This window comes from Lagenorhynchus albirostris, chromosome 8, assembly GCF_949774975.1.
Source record: "Lagenorhynchus albirostris chromosome 8, mLagAlb1.1, whole genome shotgun sequence".
Classification (NCBI taxonomy): Eukaryota; Metazoa; Chordata; class Mammalia; order Artiodactyla; family Delphinidae; genus Lagenorhynchus; species Lagenorhynchus albirostris.
This window is the reverse complement of record NC_083102.1, coordinates 47,032,449-47,056,669: the sequence shown is the minus strand read 5'-3', so window position 1 is coordinate 47,056,669 and position 24,221 is coordinate 47,032,449. Positions and strand designations below refer to the sequence as shown.

Here is a 24,221-nt window from a genome sequence, read left to right as displayed (position 1 = left end):
TGAGAAGTATCATGGTAACAAATGGGAAGATCTACATATTGACTCAAGAAGTTATGGATTTCTTACCTAATTTGAAGACTTAACATTAGTTCTGTTCCTGTATTCCAAAATTTGAAGTGATTTCCTCTTTGGGTCTGAGAAATCTTTTGAAAGGCAAAAATGTTTTATTCTTATGACTCATCATAAAACACAGTGCCATATCGGATGGGCCCTTTGTTCAGTGGCATTATCACATTGAATGGTTCCATTGGGTTTATACTTGCATTTGGCTGTCAGTAGGATATGATTAACAACTGGATAGTAGGAAATACCTTTTAGCAGAATATCTAGGGTATCCTGCTCATTTCCCATGACAGTTGAATTAATTAACATTCATGGCTGACATTGATTCTTCTACCTACCATAATATATATGAAAATTTGAAATTAATATAAAAGTCATACTGCTACCAGTAAAAAAATGTTAACAATAGTACCATAAAATATTATAAAATTGAAAATATGAGTCATTTTGATTCAAAATCCCTATTGTGTACACGACTGACCTCAGCTGTCCCCTCTTGTTTTGTTCTGTTTCAGAGGTTGAAGGCTGCGTTGACTCACCACCCTGCTGCCATGTCAAATGGGAATATGAACACCATGGGACACATGATGGAAATGATGGGGTCCCGTCAGGACCAGACGCCACACCATCACATGCACTCACACCCACATCAGCACCAGACACTGCCAGCCCATCACCCCTACCCGCACCAGCACCAGCACCCAGCACACCATCCTCATCCTCAGCCCCATCACCAGCAGAACCACCCACATCATCACTCCCACTCCCACCTTCATGCACACCCGGCACATCACCAGACCTCGCCACACCCACCCCTGCACTCCGGCAACCAAGCACAGGTACACCTTTTTCATCACCTCTTTCTCCCTTCTCGTTAACAGTACAAGCTCAAATATGGGGCTCATTGGCAGCAACCTTGTTTGACGAGCCCAGGTGTTCTATCTGACACTCTGGGGGGGGGGGCTCTGGGTTACCCATAAGACCCTACCAGATCATAGTTTCTATAACTAATAAGGTAAATATCAGGTTTAGTTTCTAGGGGCAAACGTAAGCTTCAAGTTCTCCAAAATCTATTTTGCAGTGTGTTATAATGTTAACCCTAAAAAAGTAACACCAATGGAGGACTAAGAATTTAAGCTTTAAAGAAAGATGTGAAAAAAGGATGAGAAAAATAAGTTAATTCTAACCATGGTTCTATCTGCAGTACTTTATAACATCATAGAGACTCAATTTTGTCACCTGCAAAATGGAAGTTAAATACAATGGGCAATCTTCTGAATAACAGTAAGTGTTAAAAATATAAAGGGTAACAATTTCAGGCAGACAAAGAGGCCCGGTAATGGATGTTAGGGTGTAAGGTGTTGTGTAAATGGTAAAGAAAGGTGACTCATTCCACCCAGTGAGAAATGTGTTGGAGGGAGAAGGCAGAGAGCCAGGCTCTGTAGATGATCAGTTCAAGGGGAAGGCCAAATCCCAGTGGTGGAAAGTCACCAGGAGTGGCTAGAAAGAAAGCCAGCATTTAGACACAACCGGAAGAGGGTCGGGGGATCTGGCAGACATTACGTCACCCAGCCCAAGAAGAGCGGCGGGTCCATGTACCCGAGTGAGTTTTAGTAAGTGGATGAAGGGCATGTATAGGAGCATGGCTAGTCCTAGACATTTTGGACCTTCAAGTGGGATGACCTTTGTCAGTTCCCTCCACCCATTCAAACTGCCAGGTTCCAACCAGCTGGGTCAGAATGGTGTCAGAAGCTTGGAATCACACTTATTCACTGTCTCCTCCATTGTCTGCCTCTGTACCTCTCACCGGGCAGCTTTTAGAGACTTGCATCAACCCCTCCAACACACACCAAACCTGGACAGCCATCCACAAAATGTGTTATCCATAAGCAACTCTCCATTCAATAGATAAGCTTATTTATTAGCTAAGCTTACTTTTGCAAAGTTCTTAGAGGTATTCTATATAGAAAATAAGAGTGTAGGCTTTGGAGTGAGAAAACTTTCATTCTTTTCCCACCTTACTTGTTGTATGACTGTGGTCAGTAGATGAACCTCTCTAAGCCTCAGTTTTCCCATCTGTAAAATGGGGTGATAATAGACCAAGCTCATAGACCCTCAGGAGTATTAAATAAGAGAATGTTTTGCCCTTGGCACAGTTTTCAATACATGATAGCCATGATTAATTCCAAACCGAATAATGTGATAGAAGCTTAGCAAGTAGTTTAGCAATAAAATGCTATCCAAAGCACCTTTTTAGTCATGTGCCATAGTAGGACATATATTTAGAAGGGAAAAAGAGAACTATAATAGATCAACTATAAACTATAATAAGGTCAAAGATAGGCAGAGAGAGTCACATGTATACTTCTATTTTTTAAAAATGGATAGCATCAAGTTTTGGTTGCATTTGTGAGCGAGTTACTTCACAGACAAGCTTAACAGTTCATTAAATATAAAAGCCATTCATTAGCTAATTACGAATTAGCCAATTGCCCTCCATCTCAAGTCAGTAAGTGGCCAGTTTTATATGCAATCAGTTAATTGCCTTTATAATTGGCTGCACAAAGTTGCTTTTTTATCCTATGCTACTAAAAAGAAAGAGTCCAGGTTGGTCTTGTTGAAATTTGAACAAGATCATTTAGACCGTATTCAAAATGCCACTGTTAACTGTATTAACTTGGTTGATATTGAGATTCTTGTCATGTGGCCTAATTGTATGATTGTCAGAACAACAGAAGTTTATTAAGGTCATCCAACTCTGAGATTCTAAGATGACTTGGAATAAATTCTGTCATTTTGAAATTACAGTTAATTATTTTTGATCAAAATTTTCAGAGCATCTGTGTCAACATAATGCCATTCTATTTATTTTACTGAAGTATAGTTTGTTTATAATATTGTGTTAGTTTCAGGTGTACAGCAAAGTGATTTGGTTATGCATATATATGTATATTCTTTTTTATTCTTTTCCATTATAGTTTATTACAAGAACTATGAATATAGTTCCCTGCGCTATACAGTAAATCCTTCTTGTTTATCTATTTTATGTATGGTAGTGTGCCTCTGTTAATCCCATACTTCCAATTTATCCCTCCCACCCCACCCCTACAGAATGCTATTTTAAAAAGATAATGATAGGTAACGATAATTATCGTTTTTGATAATTTTGTTTAAAGCACAAATTCTGGTCTTAGGGTTGCATTTTCAATTTCTCCTGGCTTCTTGCGATTCTTTTGCATATAAGAATGTGACTTCAGAGTCCTGGTACCACTCCTTGGCCACCAGGAATTTCTCTTAACCAAACCACACCTTGACCCTGAACCTGGACTGCACCTGAAACCACCATGTAACTTACCCCTTTGGGTAAAGGCAGAGGAGAAGCATGGGGGTAAAGGCTTGTTAACGTTAGCGTGGTAGAATACAGTATTGAAAGAGAGGTCCCTGCACCGGAGATTAAAACCCGGTTTTACCTACTTGAGAGTCTTGTCTAGGGCTGGCAGTGAGAGATCACTAATTCATACAAAGAAATGAATGAATGTATTTCATTCATTTTTTGCCTGTTAATCCCATACTCCCAATTTATCCCTCCCACCCCACCCCGACAGAATGCAAAAATAGCCAGGTTAGCGCCTTCTTTCCTAGTGCTTTGCTTTGCGGTGGTTAGCTCAGAAGTTACTGCACCTGAAATGACTAGTGCTAAACGTTTGCCAATAACAAGGAATACATCTTCATCAGCCGCTCTGGTGAGTAAGATCTTAGACAATTTATTTTGTTATTCCTCTGTGATTCGGAGGAAAGGAATTGCCAATAAACAGTTTTAGAAAATGCCTTTGCTTTAAACAAAATTACTGAGATGCAATCTAACCTCAGTCCTGAGACTGATTCTTTTTCAGTTAGTCATGGAGGGTTTGATAGAGTTAGTTTAGGATTAAAATATATCATCATCAGTCAGCTGATGTCAACCAGGAGCCATTATTAGTGCAATTACAGTCGTTCTGATTGATTTCAATCATAGGGTTGGAATGTGGTAGAAAAGGTGGCTGGGTTTCATTTTTAAAACTTTTTGCCTGTTATTTCTGCAGGTTAAATGCCTCTTGTAAAACAACTTTATAGGTATTACAGCCATAAGCCTGAGTGACTGAGCAATGAGAGGGAGGAGAAAAAAAACACCACCACCCTTTATTGAGAATGAAGAAAAGGGAAGGAGTGAAGTGCATTAGGGAAGCATTAGGTGTCCAGACTCATCAACAATCAGTCATAGAAATTTCACTAGGTGCTGAGTGTCTGCTGTATGAAGGGAAATAAAGCCATATGTGTGGGAGTCCCTAAAACCTTAGATGTTGTTGAGCCCCATGCAGACCTTACAAGGAATCTATAAGCATAGTAAAACTTTTTAATAAAGTGCTTTGCCACTCCTAGGATTTCCTTATAATGTAAGTATATACAACCACCCCTCCCTGTCAACAGACACGGTGTATTAACAGGGCTCAGTGCTGCATCACGATGGACTTTCGAAGGCCCCGCTTCCCCATCACCTAGAAATTCACCCACTCACCATCTCCTGTAACTCCTTCAGCCTTGGTCAAGCTCTGAGGAGGAGACAGGTCCATTTGCAGTTTGCAGGTCCAGCTAGGCATTTGCAGTAAGAACTGTGAAATTGTGACTGACAAAAGGATTTCAGCTGCTTTCCAGGCTTCAGGGGGTTCTTTTGATAGGAGTCACAATGGCAGTGCTGTCCCAGAGGTGTGTTCTAGGAACATGGTTTTGACACCATTAGTATGAAAGGCATTCACAACCTGCCCAGAAGGAGTTTTCTGCAGATGACAGAAGACTCATCAGTAGGGTGACAGTCACCCTGACCTCTGTTTTCACCTGTGCCATACATTGGCACTTTGAGATTTTACAAGGCACCTTAAAATATTTTTAACATCTGAGGAGAAAAAAAAGTTTCTTCTATCGTGATTCAGCCAAATGCCAGTCAGGGGGAAAAAACCTACTTGACTCTCTTTTCGCAGATCATCCCTGTATCTTTTGCCAAAATATCACAGAAGATAGCGGGGGTGATGCTTTTCCTTCTCATGAGCGTGATCTCATTGTTGACTTCATTCTTAGAAAACAAGTGTAACGTGCTAACTAAAACAAGCGACTCCCTGTGTTTTGCATTTCAACACCTTACCCAGCCGTTCCTCCTCTCTCCCCATCACCCCCTCCCCCCTCTCTTTCCCAGCAGGTTTCACCAGCGACACAACAGATGCAGGCCACCCAGACGATACAGCCGCCTCAGCCCACAGGGGGGCGCCGGCGAAGGGTGGTGGATGAGGATCCTGACGAGAGGCGGCGGAAATTTCTGGAACGGAACCGGGCAGCCGCCACCCGCTGCAGACAGAAGAGGAAGGTCTGGGTGATGTCACTGGAAAAGAAAGCAGAAGAACTCACCCAGACAAACATGCAGCTTCAGGTGCAGGCCACTGTCTCTCTCCACAGGACTCAAAGGCCCTGTGTAACATTGGCATTTCCTGCCCCGGCAGGCACTTGTTGACCTAAGCACTAACACCACCCCTTAGCCCGCAGAGCAACTGCAGGCTGATTCCTCAAGGTTATTAGTTCCGAGACACTCTACAAAACAAAACAACCATTCAGTTTTACATCGGTCTGCTCTGAGGAGGGAAACCCTGCCCAATTAATTTATAGGGCTGGGAGCAGAAGCTTGGTCAGACAGAGGTTCAAACTCTTGTTCTGTACCCACCTGCTGGGTTTAACCTCTCTGGCTCTCAGTTTCCTCACCTATAAAATGGGAATAATAACCTCATAAAGTTGTTGGGAGGAATAAATGAACTAATGTCTACAGAGCCGTTTGTACATCATAAATCTGCAACCGAAAGGCCGCTCTTTATGTCCACTGGGTGACGGGGTTGCTTCACTTTACACTAGATTATCTATATTTTTGTTTAGTGGAAAAAAGGGAGGTTTGTGTTTATTATTTTGCTCCATAAGAAAAGGCATGTTTCCATCTCATTTTTAAACTTGACAAGATTTGGATCTTGCATGATTTTTGCTTTCCATGGGTGGCTCAGTGGGGGGACATTTTATAACAAGGCCACTTCTAGGAATTTTTGAGAACCTCCAGCACCTGGAGCTTCTCCAGCGGACTTCATGCCATACACATGACACAGTTCAGGACATTTGTTCTAACACAAAAAGAAGTGCACTGTTCACCAGCAGAAGAAAAAGCAAGTATTATATAAGTCACAAGCAGGCAGGGATAGCAGTAAAAATCGTGGATTATAGTGCTGGATTATATACAGTGCTTCCAGGAGCAGAGATAATGGCTAAAGAGTGGAGGGAAGAGGGGAGAGAATGCCTAAAATAGGGAGAATCTGCTCCTCAGTAGTTCATAGGTCACCTTCACCCCCCATCCTCTGCGCATCCTCAGAAAGGAGCAATTAGGGTGCCAAACCCCCCTTTGCATATTTAATTCCATTAAGTGGAAATGGTCTTGAGACATCCAGTGTACAAATTGAAATTATACAAAGAAAGTTTGGGTTATACAGGGACTGACTGTCATCATTTATGGATGTTCACTCTCCCCCCCAAAGTTTATCATTCTTTTAACGATAGACATGAGAAAGAAACTGGGAAACGTATATAGCAGATATGGGGGAAGTAAGATAAGAAATCCTCCCACTGGCTTGTACGAAGCTTGTGTGAAGTTGGAGACTCTGTTACCCTCTCCCCCGACCACTTACCCCCTTTTCTAATGTCGGGTCTAGCGTGGAGAGTTCCTGAGTGTCTGTACTCAGTATCTGCTGAATAAATGAATGAGCTCCCCATCTCTGGAGTGTCCAAGAACTAGCTGCCTGACCACTTGGCAAAGATGCGATTTAAGGGAATCAAGCCGCAGAGTTTGGCTGGACTCAAACACCGCCGAAACCACTCTAACTTGAAAGTCTATAATTCTAGAATCTGGCAGGCCTAGTAGTATGTGAGAAGCTTTTAGGTGGACATGAGTACACATTTTTAATATTACTAATAATATTTTAATTTTTATGTGCACTGAAAAATGTAATCAGAACATCAAACCTTCAGTTTCACAGATATTTTTGGTAAGGACCAGGCTAAATCTTTAAAAAATGAGTTAATTTGTACAAACATGTTAAGTAAATAAAAGTTCTGGTGTATGTGACCTAGCAAATATCACAGCAGTGGTTTTGTAATGACTGAAATGTGAGAAGCCCTGGAATTTGCTACCAGTTCTGAGATCTGCAAGAGGATCATGAACAGGTGCAGGTTTTCTCAATCTCAGCACGATTACCTTGGGGCTCAGTAATTCTTTGTTGTCTCCAGTGCAGTGTAGATACTTAGCAGTATCCTTGACCTCTACCCTCTAGGTATCAGTAGCACCCTCTACCCCACCCCCAAGTTGTGACAACTGAAAAACGTTCAGACAATACCAAACGTCCCCCGTGGGGGGCAAGATTACCCCTGAGTGAGACCCACTGACCTAGATGAAGGAGCCTTGAGTAGTCAGCTGACATGTAATCAGATGCGGACAAGTTCTTAAATCAGTTTTAACTAAAATGAGTCCTTGCAGAATGACCCCAGGGTATTGACCATCATTCTAGAGCCTGAAGACATGGAGGGGGTCATAGCAGAGAGCCAGGAAAAGTGAGGATACTGGTTTACTTTGACGTCAGATGTGTTCATGACTTGACATATGAACATATGTTATAGCTTTCACTTAACATATAAGGTACTTAACATATAAGGTATATCCTTTATGCGAACCTAATCTACTTTTTTAAAAGAGTATATTTTAAAACATGCTTATTGCCAGAAGAGAGACTTTTTATTTTATTTATTTATTTTTGGCTGCATTGGGTCTTAGTTGTGGCTCATGGGATCTTTTGTTGCAGCTCACGGGCTTCTCTCTAATTGTGGCACTCGGGCTCAGTAGTTGCGGCCCGGGCTTAGTTGTCCTGCAGCATGTGGGATCTTAGTTCCCCAACCAGGGCTCGAACCTGCATCCACTGCATTGGAAGGCAGATTCTTAACCACTGGAGTACCAGGGAAGTCCCAAACGTAATCTATTAATTTTCACATTTTTAGAACCAAAATGGAAGGATAAGAGATACTAGAATTCTAGCCCCTGAAAACCAGAAAAAAAGTCCTATTGGGGCCATTCAACAGGCACCAGTATTTTTGGTTGTTAAAGCAGTGCCTGAGGAAGGGACGGTCTCTGAAAAGACTACGTTGTTGGTGTTTCCAACCACTGCTTTGCTTCACAGGGACAGAAACCACAAGGGCTCCATGTTTTCTGTGATGCCGAGTGCTCTGCATCATGCCGTGTGATGCTGGAGAGGATATGCAGATTCTGCTACCTTTGAATGACCCTTTCCCTCTCACTGGACCTTTGTCAAAAGAAAAAGTTGTCTCTCTTGAGGCTGGTCCAGTGAGCCAAATTTTAAGTAAACAGAAATGGAAGGTGCTACACAAACAAACTCCCTCCAAAAGGAATATCCAAGGTCTGGATGGCCAGCTGCCACCTTTGAGTTGTTTTCCAGCATAAATCTAGTTAGGCTGCAGAGCTTCAGATTGGAAAAATTAGAACTGAGAAAACAAAATCAAACTCCCAGACTTCATTTCCTCATCTCACAACAAATCTCTACCCAAGAGGTCAACACAGGTATAGGAATTGGAAATATTAGAAACCACCCAATCTGAGATTTTATTTGGGAGAAACTGAGTCTCGGGGGACACGAGAAGTCTTCCTGAAAGTCACACAACCAGCAAGTAGTAGGATGAAAACCCAAGCGAGTCTTCTCTTGACCTAACCCACTGCTCTGTGATCTTTCATTCTAGAAAGTTCTTCAACTATGAAGGAATCCACATTCTTTTCACTGACAGAGTGGCTGAGATCAGCTCTAAATTCATCAACTACTAATGTGGTGCTCAGTGGATTGTGTTCAATAGATGATACGGAAATCGTGTGGTCGCCCACGGAAATAATTGCTTTTCTTTTTCAGTACAAAGACACATGGCCTAAGTCGCTGCTGAAATTTTAGACACACGAGCTCAGGTTTAGGACTTGGCAAGAGAATAGGCCAGATGGGAACTGTTGCTGTACAAATTGAAAGTCCTTTGTTTTAGAATGAACCAAACCTGGCCTCAGTTAATCTACAAAAAAAAAAAAAAAAAAAAAAATAGGGGAGGGGCTATGTGGCAGGGCTCATTTTGATAATTATTTTTTTGGCATGGACTACTGCTTGCATCAAAAAGCATTTGGAGTTTATCATATTAACAAAATGACATCCCCCCAAAACTGAAAATGTAGCTATTAGGGACTTCTTGGAGTGCTTGTTTAAAGTATGTTATTACAGTGTTGAATGTCTATATAGGGGTGCTGCTTCATCCCAAGGCAACTTTATGGGTTTAAGAACAGATTAATCTTAACTACATCTATACTCTTACAGTCCCTATTTAAATGGCTAAACTTTTAGGAGTAGCAAACCCAAACTAGTTTAGAAAAAAGAATGAAGAGCTGATTTCAGCAAGAGAATCAATACTTATTATTAATACTTTGCTTTTGCAAAGTGCTTCTATATGAAGACCTATAGTTATTATTAGAAACTACACAAGGGAGTAAAAAAAAAAATTGGTGATCTGCATCAATTCATAATGCAAGGCAATTCAGAATAAGAAAATGTCTCCAGAAGTCCTGGTTTCTATTTCCCTACTAGAACTGCAGGCCACTTTTGATTTCTTTCATGCATTTTGAAACATTTGCTGTCTGGTTCTTCTCTTCCAAAATGTATTCAAGGTGATTTCTATTAATGTTATCTTGAAAAGGATTTTTATTTAAAATATAGTCTAGTATTTGTGCATTTCCTACATCAGTCGGTCTATCAATATAGAATGATATCTATCAGTATCTATCAATATGGAATGTTTATGCATGTGCACAGCACACATGATTCACTCCGCTTCCTCTAGGGCAGAGATTCTCTACTGTTTTTAACCCAGATGCTCCCTTATGGAATCTGATGAAGGCTCTGTAGACTCTCACAATATGGAAATGTACATGGACTTGAAATTTTGCACAAAAGTGAAACTGTAAATGTTGCTTTGGAATCTGCCCTGTTAAGATTTGGAAGTACAGGAGGTGCTAGAACTGGCTCCCTTAGGAAATATATGACTTGATATATAAGCCCATTTGAGAACACCAGAAGCAATTAACTAGTGAATAAAAAATCAAGATGGAGACCTTCATTAGATTATTAGGTAATTAGCATTCTCAGTAGAAGGCAACTCATAGAATAAAAAACTATCTTGCAGGAAGTAACTAGAAAACTAGTCCAACCACCTTGTTTTACACTAGGTTGGTGTGGCAATTTGGGGAGCCAAACCCGATTATTCTCAACTCTCATTTGAGAGTTCCTTTTTCTGCTGGAAGCTGCCCCATGAATTTCTGTTGCTTCTCTGGCCATTAGACTTTTATTTAGTCCTTATCAGTATCGTACTTATGTGTGCATGATCTAAGCAAGAGGGAGGCTGATTGCTCTTGTCTATGGAGAATATTAATTGGCATTCATTTTCCAACCCTAACATAGCTAAATAACATAATTACTAATATATTACATTAAGAAATATGTCCATATTCACATATATCTTTAAATGATGGTCAGTTGTTACAGTGCTCTCCAGGTTCCTACATTTTTACAGACCCTCACAACTCCCAGGTCCTCAGTTTCTATACTTACAATGTATTGGTTTATTAATAAAGTGCTTTGCTGTCCAGAGACAAAAAAAATGCCACTAAAGTCATCTATTTTCTATGGGGCTTTGGTTATAGGCCAGGACACCACATACACTGTTTGTTGTGGTGATTGGTGCTGTTTTATTGTGGCCTCTCATGAAAGCAAAAGGTTTATCCTGAAATGGTTTGGGATATGCCAAGTATTGTAGGCAGTTAGCTCCTTGCAATTGTAGGAGCCCGAAGAACGGAATTCAAGGTGTTTTTTTTAAGGAAGGGGCAACGTACACTTCGAGTCTGGGGGATGGAAGACTGCCTAGAAAAGGTGTGACTGCTGAGGACACAGAGGAGGAAGAAATGGAGACTAAAATCATCCCCTCCAAGGCAGCCGCCAAGTGAGACTTTTCTTTTCTTCCAGAAGTAGAAGAAGGCAACAGAGTCCTGTTGTTTTATTTTAAATACTTTCCTCGTTTGTTTCCTAGATCATGGAAGAAAAGTATGGCTGGATTCACTAAGGACTAGAGCGTTACTCCACTTTCTTAGAACCATTGTCTACAACGGACAGTTTCCCCTTAGGGTCCAGGTGTCTAGCAGTTGTGATTTCAGAAAAGTGTTATCTCTATAGTCCAAAGACAAATCATGTCACATTTCATTCTGAGGCCAAATATGTATACATTCAAACATCTTAGTTTTTTCTCCTTTTTCTGTTCTGTTTTTGTCTGTTTTGTTTTTAACCAGGGGCTGCCTTCTGTTTAATGGTCTAAAAGTAACTTTCTTTTACACAGGCTATTTTAAGCAGAGGGGGAGCTGGGAAAAGGAAGGATGGCTATCTGAATTTAAATGGGCATAAAATTAGAGAAAAAAATAGTGTTTAAGGCTAAAATAAATTGTCCTATAAATAAACTTGTCCCACTGACCCCCAAATTGACAAGGGTCACTTTCAGCTTTGATAGGGCCCCTTATCAACTGCACTCATTTGGAGGTGGGAGGTGCAATTCACCTTCCTGAACGTTCTCAAATTTAAGAGCAGTTTTCCTGTGAAATTAAGTGATTTATTCATCATTAGTGCTAATTTCTCAGGCATTTAAAAAAAAATTTATTGGAGTATAGTTGATTCACAATGTTGTGTTAGTTTCAGGTGTACAGCAAAGTGAATCAGTTATACATATACACATACCCATTCTTTATTAGATTCTATTCCCATATAGGTTATTTCAGAATATTGAGCAGAGTTCCCTGTGCTATACAGTAGGTCCTTATTAGTTATCTGTTTTATATATAGTAGTGCATATATGTTAATCCCAGTCTCCTAACTTATCCCTCCCCGCTTTCGTCAGATAGGCATAAAAGCCTTGTAGATGAGATTTTTATTATTTTTTTATTCATGCTACTCAACATTTGATTACTTATAATGTATTTTGCAAATGAATCTGAAATTAGGAGGTATTCTTTGAAACAATTTTCCAAAAAATTTTTTAATTAACTTCAGAATCCCAAACTTACTTTTTAGGTGATAAATACATGCCTCAAAAGCCAAGTTCATACTGAAAGTGTAGATACAACTTAATGACAAATGTTAAAACACCTTCTTCTGTGTGCATGCTTTTGAAACGTCTCCTCCACGTGGAGTGTAATTGCGGGGCAGCCACAAATGAACATGGGCCAGAGAGAGGTGTTACTTATCACAACTGTAAAATGGCTTATTTGCTACGTTTACAGTTTACTTTTATCAAGTGGCAGCACCTTGGAAGCATCTGTTCTACATTTATACAGTTGTCCCTCAATATCAGCGGGTATTGGTTCCAAGACTGGCCTCAGATCCCATAATCCGCTTATGCTCAAACCCCATCCTCAGCCCTCTGTATCCGTGGTTCCGCATCCTCAGATTCTGTCAACTGCTAATCATGTAGTATTGTTATCTATGGAAAAAATCTGCACGGAAGTGGACCCGCACAGTTCAGACCCGTGTTGTTCAAGGGTCAACTGTATTTGTAGACGACGGTGCCAAGTACATTATTCCACAAACTATGAACCTATCTTTGTGAATTACTACATAAAGTGGAGATTTGTGGCACTTATCTAAGTAAATCCACAACACCCTGATATTGAGGAGGGAAAAAGTTTATAGACTGAAATTAGCCAAACTAGTTAATGAACCAGTCAAATTAACTCAGTCATGGCCCTAAACTCTATTGCCCTTGGCCTCCCTGGGCTGACCTGATCCCACCAATCGAGGACCTACGTTTGCTCTGTATACTTCCATGCTTCCTCCTAAGTGGCATCAGGCAGAAGGACGTGCTTTGTTGAACTCTAGCCCATGAAGAACTTCTTTTGGGAAATCGGCTTATTCTGAGGGCATTTCAGTTTGAAGCCGCTCACCCTGCCACACAGTTCCTCCCCGGGCCTCACGTTCACCTTCTATTCGTGGTCAATGTCAAACCTGAACCTGTAAGATAGCATGGGGACTTCCCTGGCAGTCCAGTGGTTAAGACTTTGCCTTCCAGTGCAGGGGGTGTGGGTTCGATCCCTGGTCGGGGAGCTAAGATCCCACATGCCCTGCAGCCAAACAACCAAAATATAAAACAGAAGCAGTATTGTAACAAATTTCAATAAAGACCTTAAAAACACATGGTCCATGTCAAAAAAAAAAAAAAAAACTTAAAAAAAAAAGACAGCCTGAAGAGATTATGAGAGCTAAATTTATTGAGCACTTCGTATGTGCTAGGCATTGTTCTGCGTGTTTTGCATGTTACCTCATTTAATCCTCACAACAACTCAAAGAACTTTGTACTATTTTCATTCCCATCCAAGGTTGCTAGAGCTTAGCTGGGTTATGTTACCTGCCTAGAGTCACCCAGTCAGTGTAGAATGGAGGGTCCCACCTAAGTAACTTTTAATAGGATTAAGCTCTTGAGTTAAAACCTAGTCTCTTCAGAAAGCCCCTGGGAAACCTGAGGGCCAAATCAAAGGCAAGCTACAAATTTTCAGGTGAATCCCGTTAAATAATACTATTAATGTCATTCAGACATAACAGAAAAGAAGTGTGCCGGTTACACTGTTGAAAGTGCACGGGGCCGTGGGCTTGTATTCTCTGGTCTTCTTAACATGACTTGGATCCGTCTCTTTCCAGAATGAAGTGTCCATGTTGAAAAACGAGGTGGCACAGCTGAAACAGCTGTTGTTAACGCATAAAGACTGCCCCATAACAGCCATGCAGAAAGAATCACAAGGATATCTAAGTAAGTCATTGACTTGTTTGCTTGTCTTAGTGTCCAGTTCTTTTGCCACCAATTTCTCATTGGATTTATTGAAAGAACAAAAGTAAAGCATAGACTGCACACCCAGGTGGATATCATGCTAGAATTCTTGAGTGGCTGCCAGACTACTGCACCAGAGGGAACCCTTCTTTTCTGACCCCATTCATCACCATGACCGCCACCTCCTAATAATTTCTGGCTAGACGTTCCCTGGCATTCCACATTGTAAAATCCCACCAAATTCCAATCCTGCAGCCGGTAGGAGCCCAATTACTGGTGGGCTAGCAGTCTTTTATGGGCTGGGAAACAGGATTTGGGTGAATTATATCCAGTGCCTCAGGATATGCTACATGTTATTCACCAGGCTGAAAAGCTAGTGACCTTGTCTCAGTTTACCAATATGTAAAGTGGATCTGTTTTTCTAGATCCCAATATCTGCACCTGGAATGTCAATAGGTTCAATGCTAATTGAGTAGGGGATGGCGGAAGAAGGGGGGATTCATGGCTGAAGGTCAATTTCTTTTCAAATAATTTTTTAGATTGAGCAACACAGATTCTCCCACCACATGTGAGTATTTTTCCACATTTGATATATGGATGGCTCTTTGAAAAGACAAGATGGGGACTTCACATGCCACAACTTAAACACATCAATTCATGTTGCTGATCTAGAAAGCATGGCTTTGCTTGTAGCTATAAACTGGGAAGGCATAGCTTTGTGACTTTAAAATAAAGTTTTGGAATTAACCTCCAGGAGAAAACGTGTGAAACGCTCCTATTTCTAGCAAGCATCTAGCAATATTTTTTGAGTAGTCTCCAAGTCCACCCAGGAAAGAGCTATATTGGGGTGTGTGTGTGTGTGTGCTTTTTCCTAGGTCCAGAGAGTAGCCCTCCTGCAAGCCCCGTCCCCACGTGCTCTCAGCAGCAGGTCATCCAGCATAACACCATCACCACTTCCTCGGCCGTCAGCGAGGTGGTAGGAAGCTCCACCCTCAGTCAGCTCACCACTCACAGAACAGACCTGAATCCGATTCTCTAAAATCCGAGGGTCAGACCTTGCCTCCAAGGAGAGCTGTCGCATATCCTGCGTCCTTTCTTTTAAGGGCATTTTTAGAATTAACTCAGACCTGGAAGACTCCTCAGCCCTTCAAAGACTGGCTTTCATTTTTATAGTTATTATGGAAATGTTGTCTTTTATACTCAGTTATATAAGCAAAAAAGGGAGTTATGCAATTAATAATCTATCAGCTTGGGAAATGCTTTGGTGCTTTTCTCCAATTTTCTGGTACCAGTTACTTGTTTATAAACTGAACTCTTTCTGTATATAGTCATGGTTTCATTCTTATCAGTCCAACCCTTTGCCTGAAACGTTGAATCTTGTTAAGCCACAGCTTTTAGCCAAAATGAGGCGTACCTAGATGTCCAGTATACAGACTGCAAGGCAACTGGGGGAGAAGTCTGATGATGTCATAGCTTATGTTGAGTTGGTGCTATGATGTCACCAGAATCCCAGATAAATGGAGAGCCTTTTCCACAACCCTGTTTCTCTTACTATAAAAAAAAGTATAAGCTCCATTGATGTCCAAATAAAATCAGCAAGCATCTCACCACCTCTCCTCCTACTCTTGGTCCACTTCCTTGAATGCCCAATTTTCCTTTCCATTTCCACTTTTACCTGGGCTCCCTATTGACTCTTTATTTTTACTTTCTGTTTTATTTTTTCCCCTTTAGCGTTGCATGCAAAGAAGAAAATAATGTTTAAAGGAAAAAAAAAAAAGCTAATGTGGACCTAGCCATGGCTTCCCTTGCCCCTGACCCATTCAACTCTTGCTTTTCACAAAAGAGTAACCGGGAGATGTTTAATGTGCCTGGTTTAATGTTTTTAATAATCAGAGCAAATAAAAGGTGGCTTAGCCGTAGGTGAAGCACCGTTGAATGCCAGCTGTGGAGACGCTAGGGAAGGGAGCTTTATAGCCTCAATTGTGGGAGTCCAAATTATGATGCAGAGCTAGAACATCATACCCTCGAATTACAACTGGTTTTATATGGCCTGTCTATAATGTTGAAAATCCATGTACTATATAATAATTCAGAAGGGCTCTGTTCACTACACAGATTATGTTGTTCAATCATTAGCTGCTAATAGCCTAAGATATATTATTATTTTTTTCTTAAGCCTATGGAACCGTCTTTGCTGTTCTGGTGGGTGAAAGTAGACGAACTACTGGAGGAACAGAGAGAGAAAGAAAACCTAATGTTTCCATGGAGGTGCTTTCCGCCCTCCCACAGCAGTTAAAGCACTCTGGCTGCTCAAAGTATCCCCTGGATATGGCTACTCCACTCTTCTGAATAATTCTGATTTATACTTTCAGCAACTTTCCTGGATTTGCCCATTATAAAAAGCAGATAGTCCGAACCACAGTTGTGCCTCCTTGAAACAAGCCATTCTACTGTGCTAAGGTTTTAATATCACATCTCACAGATAACTGGGGCTAATGTTCTTCTCTAGTTGTCTAGGCAGGTGCTGGTGTTTCATCTCCATTTGAATGCTTGACCTCCAAACATGTGTGTGTGTGTGTGTGTGTGTGTGTGTGTGTGTGTGTGTGTGTGTGTGTGTGTGTGTGTGTGTGTGTGAGAGAGAGAGAGAGAGCGAGAGAGCGAGAGAGCGAGCGAGCGCGCAAGATAATGGGATTTAAAAAAGTAGTATTTTACAAAAGGTGTAGCTTTTATAAGAGTTCGGAAAAGGGAAGGATGTGGGTTTTTTTCTCTCAGTATAGTGTAAGAATCTATTTTGGAGAAAAAAAGAAAATATAAGGGTTATGAAGCATGGTTTTTATAACTAGTTTCAGTTTTATCTAATAACTTACTTTTTAAATCAATATTTATCAACAATCTTTTCATGTATGCAGTGCTTTCAAAAAGAAAGTTTTGAGTTTCCAGGGAAACGCATAACTTGGATATATGATCTAAAAAATCAAAACAAAAGCAAAAAAAAAAAGAGAAAAAAGACAAAAATGCAAACAAGGATTTTCTATTATATTTTAGACAAACATATCATTTTTAAGTATTTTAAATACTGAATTCAGTTATTTTGTTTTGTTTTGAATCCCAGCTGTAATAGCTGAATGGTTTAACCTAACTGGCTTCCTAAGAAGTTTAAGATTTAGCTAAAAAAGCAGTTAACATTCTTGTCTCTATTTTGAAATCAAAAATAATTTTTTCTAAACTCCTTCCTAGGACCATTTATGTGTCCCTCTAAAAAGGAGAAAGAGCTCATTGAAATATTTGGGTATTTTAATTTTTTAATTTTTAAAAAAATTTTGTTTTGCTTTAAGTGAAAAATATTTTCTTTCTTTACTGCATGCATAGCACTTAATGAAATGGATTTTTAAAAAATCCACTGGTGATATCAGAATGTCCAAGGAGTGGGCTGTCACTAAAATTATGGTTTACTTTACTTCTGTTCCACCTCTTAATTGAAATATTTAGTTGTTAAACCAAAAGCCTCTGCAGTTAAGAACTTGCCTGAGTTTTAATTCAGCAGCTTGACAGTCTGACTGACGTGCATTATAGATAGCTCAATTATGTCTGTTTTTTATGCTAAGAAGGCAAACCACCACACACAGGTTAGCAAACGGGCCTCAACGTATAATTAGAATAAACTTCTTCTTATACTCAGGGCCTTTAGGTATGTTCATTAGCAGTGTGGAAATACAGTGAATGGAGGATGCCAGCACGTTGTCAGAGCTTCTTGAAATCCTGAACAGAAAGGCTCATTGGTCAAATCCAACACTCGACTTATCATTATTAAATATTTCACTTGAAGGCCTAGCTTTCACCAGACTGTAGAATCATCTGTCTGCCTGAAAATCTCTCCATTCTTGTCCCACACTTTTTGCCAATCTGGGGAAACATTCTGCCCCGTTCTCCTCTCCCACCCAGCTACTGGGTCATCCGTCCATACGGTCACAGATCAGTTGCAATGACCTTCAGAGCACCCATCCTGAGGAGGGAGGGCCTGCAGCGCAGCACTGCCTCTCCTCGTTCACAGGTGGGTTTCTGTCAGCAGGATCTGCTTCTGAAGTCACTGCCAACCTGCCTGGAAACTTCCACAGCGCCTCCCCTGCCTCCTGTGACAGGAATTAGCAGCCAAGATAGGGACACCTGATAGCGTTTCTACCAGGTCAGTCCTTACCTACACTGAGGCATTCCCATCTTAATTGTTTCTCCTTAAGACATTTCTGAACATATGCCAGGACAGGTAGAGTGAAAATCCTCCCTGTGCATGAATGGACTCGTTTTAACGCCTGGCGTGAGGTCGGATGTTTTCCCTTTACCCTTCCCCGCAGCCCTCTCCTATCTCCACATCAGTGTTTGCCAGTCACAGTCTTAACACGGCCCATGGGGACGAGCAATCTGTGTACTGTCACTGCATGCCTTCTTTTCATTAGGGTGACTTACTTGGAGCAGTTGCTCTTTGGAGCCTGTCAGGTCCAAGAAATCAAATGCAGTGCGTGTTCCGAATAGAGGGGCATCCGTGGTGAATGTGCAGGTGGCTGTGGTCTGTTAGTTCAGAAAATTGTCGTGTGCTAGTTGAGCTTGTCATTAAAAGTCAGCCAGCTGCCATAAAAGACCAGCCTTTGGCTGGGGGGGTTTTAAGCATCTGTAACTGCTATAAACCTAGCCATCCAGTTAGGATAGAATGTGCTTCTTTCTGGTTAATAAAAAACCATCTAAGAAAATATATATGTATGTATGTGTGTATACAGTGGAATTCAAGGACCAAAGCAAAATTTGAACAGGAATCTATTAATTTAGAATTTTATAAGATATTTATTAATAAATGTTATTTTTAAACATTCCATTTGAACAATATTCTTCTGTAGGATCTACTTGTTTTTAAAGGATTAGTTCATAATAAACTACTCTAGTTGTGTGTATCTTCATTTTACAGGGTTTCTAATGGCTATTCTCCATCATTTGGTGGAAATGTTTGTTTAGACCTCTGTGCATAGAAATTTCAAGGATTTGTATTGCTCTGTGAGTTATTTTTTAATCTATGTTCGGAACAGTTTTAAATCATCTATTTCTTTTTTCATTTTTAAAGTAAGCTCTTTCCTTTAGGAAGCAGAGTTCAGCTAAAGGGAATCGGTAACTATAACTGGAACAGCTCTCTTGTAAAAGTGTAAAAACAGCTTCATCTCTGCTTCTCCCCACCGCACCCCAACTTCCCAGAATGCCTTGCACTATTCAGCTTCCTTAGTGCTCTTCTCGTCCCTTCCCAAACCGTGTGCAGTAGCTTTAAGCCATTCAAGTTCCATTATGCAGTATATCTGAGAAGGGAAAGGAAATAACCCGTTTAAGTTGGAATAAAATCGTGCCTATGCGAACAGTAGCAATTTAGAATCACTCTTCTGCTTTTAAAATAATTTATATTTTAAAATTGCACTTTAGCATTTGTAATCCCCGTCAGTTTCTCTCGTTCTCTTTCAGACCTCCTCCCTGCCCTTAAACTTGCCTTCACCCTCCCCTTCCCAACTACCCCACGCTTCCTCTAAGGCTCTGAGCTGCATCATTTAAAATACTTTACGGAATATTTGCACCAGGTACATTTGCGTGCGTTCACCAGTAGCATAGCCAAGACGCATTGCTCACATCAACCTAGATGAAGCCTGCTACGAGAATGCCAAGGAGAAGAGCCAGTATACTCTTTCTCCCTTTATTCACAGCATGTTTTTTTAAAATGTTATATTATGCAACAGATGTGAGGGAGCAGCTATGCTACACTTAAGAATTTTCTATCTTATCCTCCAACCAAAGTGTGCTGAATGAGCCAGGAGACATTCTCTTGTGCATCACCATGCACATCAGACTGTCGTCCTCGCCATCGTCTCTCTGGGCTGCTGAAAAAGAAACGGTGACCCTAACTATTTCACTCCTAGGTCTCAAAAATACAATGTTGCCTTGTACCGTAATTAGGGACAGCACCTCTATTTTACAATTATAACCTAAGAAAGGACAAGAAGACACTGAAGCAATAAACTTACAAGTAAGATCCAATACCAAAACAAAGAAAAAAACAAAACAAAACCCAGCTCGTCATGTTGTGAAAATGAAAAAGTGTATGTCCGTTCAAAATATTTTACTATTTCTTGTGGAGTTTTTCAGTGATGTAATGCTTATAGCCAAATTGCTTAAAGAGTGTTTATATATTTTTTTCCTTATAAATTGTCTATTTTTTAAAAAAGCTATTTAACCACAAGTTGAAGAGGGGGGGTAAGGCCAAACTGCCAGCATTTCTTAAAAGATTAATGTTCTTAAGTGGCGCTCTGATGCCTTTCCAAGCTTATCGTCAGAGGGGGCTCAATAATGATCAGCTGTTATACTTAGACCAACTTATAATATCTAGCTCATTAGAAGCCAGGATTTAGAAAGCTCTTCTTAAGCCATTGAAGATTTTCTTGCATTGTGTTTCATTTTATAGAACTTTATAGGATTCTTTTTTTTAACAGAATCATTTTAGCCTCAGGACTGAGAATGTGGAACCTGAATACATTAGCTTTAAATACATCATTAAAATCTTATGCACAATAAGCTCATTAGAGTCTAGTTTGCTCCTTTAGAATACCAAGGCTATAGACGCTACAGGACGTGATGAAAGGTATCAGCCATGCTGAAGTGGAGGGGGTTTCAGAGAAAGGACCCTTCCCCACCAGCCAGCCAATAGAACAGAAGAACTGCTCGCCCTCTTTCCTTCTGTGTTCTGCTAAATCACACCTGCCTCATAGAGAGAGGAGTTCTGCCTTTGAGGTTTGTCTTGGAGAAAAGATAAACTTGAAATGTCCTCCCTGGAGAGGACATGGGATTTGGGATCTTCCGAAAAGGCCCAGAAAAAATGGCTCAGTTCAAACACAGTGTTCTAGGACAATTGGAATATAAATATTGTCCAAAAGATAGAACTAAGAGAAAAAAGGTTAACATTGTGCAAAGTAAGTGTTAACTAAGGAAGTCCTCGGAAAAGGTGCTGTCACTTTAAGTTCTGGACTCCGTGGGGTGGGGGCGGGGGGGGGGGTTATTTGTAATTGTAAACAGCAAAGCATTTGTGTTTGTTTGTCTGTTTGTAAAGCAACCACCTTCCTTATTGGAAGGAGAAAAAAACTGGGGGTACATACATGTAAATTCTTGCAGCAGCATTTAATATGTTTAATTTTATGTTAAGCTTTTTGTTGCATCGTGAACACATTTATTGTTACCAACGGACAATGAGTTCATTAAGACTGTTCAACTAGGTCAGATTTTTACATCTCTTTCTAGCAAGAAGAGACAAGATTTTGTGCATTTGTACAAATGTTAATAATATCACTGCAACCCCAATATAATAAAGCACTCAAATGCAAATAATATATGTACCCTCTGTATGATGAAATTTGGGTTGGGGCCTAATGACATCTACTCTGCACAAGGTTTTATTCCTGCCTCATAAACCAAGGCTTAGGCTTTCAGGGTCACCATCATCTAGGGACAAAAGCAGGTGAGATTTTCTCCTTCCCAGACCATCACTACTCTCCCACTGCCTCTTCCATCCAACTTCCCAACTGAGGCAACAAGTCTAACACATTCACAGTGGGTTGGCCACATGACTTTGGGATCAGCAGATTTTAACAGTCAAGATATACAGCCAGTGTAAATTCATGTTTAAGTTGTGTCTGTGAACCAAGAATCACTTGCTGGCTAGTCTGACAGTCACATCCTGGTGTTCTTTGTTTGACCTCCAGAGAAGTCCGAAGGACAGGCTTATTAGCCCAGTATGCATGCACTCTTATAAACATGAACCCCCGCCTTCCTCTTCCTCCTGCCTTCCTTCCTCTTCCTTATTCTTTTATTATTTTTTCTAGTCATGCTTCTCTTTTTCTTACACTCAATCTGATCCATCAGCATGGCCAGAACCCAACCATCCTTTATCACCAATGTTACTGTTGCAGTTCTGTCCAAGCTACCAGCATCTCTTATCTGGATTAGTGCAGTGCTCTTCGAACTGGCAGCCACAGGGAGTGTTTGAAAATGGAAGTCAGACTGTATTCCTCTACTACTTAAAACCCTGCAAGGACTTCTCCACTCATTCAGAGCAAAAGCCAAATACCTTACTATCAGGTTCTATAAAGATCCCACCTGCCCTCACCCTGTTCATTCTGAGTTCATCTCTTACCATTTTCCTTCCCCGCTCACACCTCTCCAGCTCCATTAATATCTTTGAGGTTCCTCAAACATCCTCTCACTATCCACCAGAGAACCTTTTCACACACTGTTCATTCCCTCTATCCAAGATATTCTTCCCCCAGGTGTCAGCCTAGCTCCCTTTCTCATCTGTCTCCCTCTCAGTAAAGCCTTTCTATCCTACATGAAATTATATCACTCTCACTCTTCCTTCTCATCTGCCTTGCCCAGACTATACCTTCTATAGAATTTACCTCCATCTAACATAATTTTTTTTTTTTTTTATTGTCAGTCTCCCCCAAGTAGAATGGAAGCGCCACAAGAGAAAGGGCGTTTTCAACCTTCTTCACCCTTGCAACCCAAGATCTAGAACAGTGGATACACAATGGGCACACAGTAAACATCTGCAAGACGGGGATCTGTTATTTCCCTTCTGCCTTCTCCTTTGTTATCAGAATGCTCCAACCCATCCACCTGGTTGTGTGGCCATAGCAGTCCGATTTTAAAACCAAGTGCCAGGGCATGTCATCTGACACCTCGCCTGACCTTGGGACAGGATATTTGAAATTGGGACAGAAACAACAATTTGGGGTATGGGGCGATGATGGCTGTTCTAATGGCAATCCCATCTGTTACATTTGCATTAGGACCACTCAGTACACACATGGTTCCCAAGAGAGGCTTCGTAATACCCATCCCACACTCATTTGCAATTTTAAAGCCATTAATATTGGTTAAAAAAATTGTTATGATCCCACATTTATACTTTGAGGATAGACGACTCTAATCTCTACCCTTCCTTTCATCCCTGTGTGTCCCTGGGGCTTCATAATGTCCTTTTATCTCACATTTGCTATTGTGGTTGATTATTCGTTGGTTACTGGATCACATTTTAATTTTGCATTCCATATTTTCTTATCCAAGAAAAATAGTTTTTTAGCAAGACAACCTTGTGGTTTGGGACCTAAGTATCTTCATTATGAGATCATAAAATTCTGGAGCACAATGGGCCCCCTTTTTAAAGTAATTGAAAGCAAGACGTTTTGTGAGACCTGTTCCCATGGCAGTAACATCAACTTTAGCAGAACAAGCATGAAAATTTCAGCTGCAAAAGAGAAAAAATACTGATTTTAAAAATATAAAGACAGGGCTTCCCTGGTGGCGCAGTGATTGAGAGTCCGCCTGCCGATATAGGGGACACGGGTTTGTGCCCCGGTCCGGGAGGATCCCACGTGCCGCGGAGCGGCTGGGCCCGTGAGCCATGGCCGCTGAGCCTGCGCATCCGGAGCCTGTGCTCCGCAACGGGAGAGGCCACAACAGTGAGAGGCCCGCGTACCGCAAAATAAAAAAAAAAAAATATATATATATATATAAAGACAGAGTCTGGGTTTAGATTTGCCCACTTCAGAAGCTACTTCCTTTTAGCAACTGTAGATGATTTTTCAAAATGGCTGAAAGGATGGATACATGATAACATCTGAAAAATAGTCTTTTAGCTGGTAAACCTAGCAAAACTATTATTGTTATCATTGTTATTGTTGTTATTGAAAATGGTTATATTTATACCTGAGACTAACACAATATTGTAAGTCAACTATACCCCAATAAAAATTAAAAAAAAAGAAAATGGTTATATTTAAACCTGAAAATTAAGTCATAAAACTTTTAGTAACCACTAAGTTTCATCTTATATGTTGTCAGATACAGTGTCTCTGCTCACATCGTATTTCCTTATATCAACTGGAGGCTGAACTGCAGCAATTGTCAGTAATCTTCCATAAATTTCTTGAGACCAGTATTACTACAACATAGATGCAATGGGCTATAAAAAGTTCTCCCATAAGTCACCTGCACTTTCTCAGAAAGAGATCTGCCTACATGTTCCCTTAAATGAATAAAAAAAGGAAGATCCTACATTCACAATACATTCTAATTCC

At 40.6% G+C, this 24,221-nt stretch overlaps 2 protein-coding genes across 7 annotated transcripts in view; one reads left to right on the top strand and one right to left on the bottom strand.

Annotated features, from left to right (window-relative positions):
- CREB5 (cAMP responsive element binding protein 5) overlaps positions 1-15,762 on the top strand; it is a 409,537-nt gene extending 393,775 nt beyond the window's left edge. Inside the window, exons 8-11 of one of the 2 annotated variants that reach the window (XM_060156943.1) lie at positions 579-902; positions 5,294-5,521; positions 13,944-14,052; positions 14,946-15,762. In XM_060156943.1, the coding sequence (XP_060012926.1) occupies positions 579-902; positions 5,294-5,521; positions 13,944-14,052; positions 14,946-15,109 (825 nt within the window). In that variant the 3' untranslated portion in view covers positions 15,110-15,762. The remainder of the gene's footprint in view (positions 1-578; positions 903-5,293; positions 5,522-13,943; positions 14,053-14,945) is intronic. The other variant, XM_060156944.1, reaches the window with a different exon arrangement.
- The window catches only part of TRIL (TLR4 interactor with leucine rich repeats), a 153,088-nt gene that overhangs the window by 27,660 nt on the left and 101,207 nt on the right, over positions 1-24,221 (bottom strand). For 3 of the 5 annotated variants that reach the window (XM_060156939.1, XM_060156936.1, XM_060156935.1), the window contains exon 3: positions 4,619-5,473. The gene's annotated coding sequence lies outside the window, so the exon portion shown is untranslated. Of the gene's footprint in view, positions 1-66; positions 144-4,618; positions 5,474-24,221 lie in introns of all 5 variants that reach the window. The other 2 variants (XM_060156938.1, XM_060156937.1) reach the window with 1 other exon arrangement.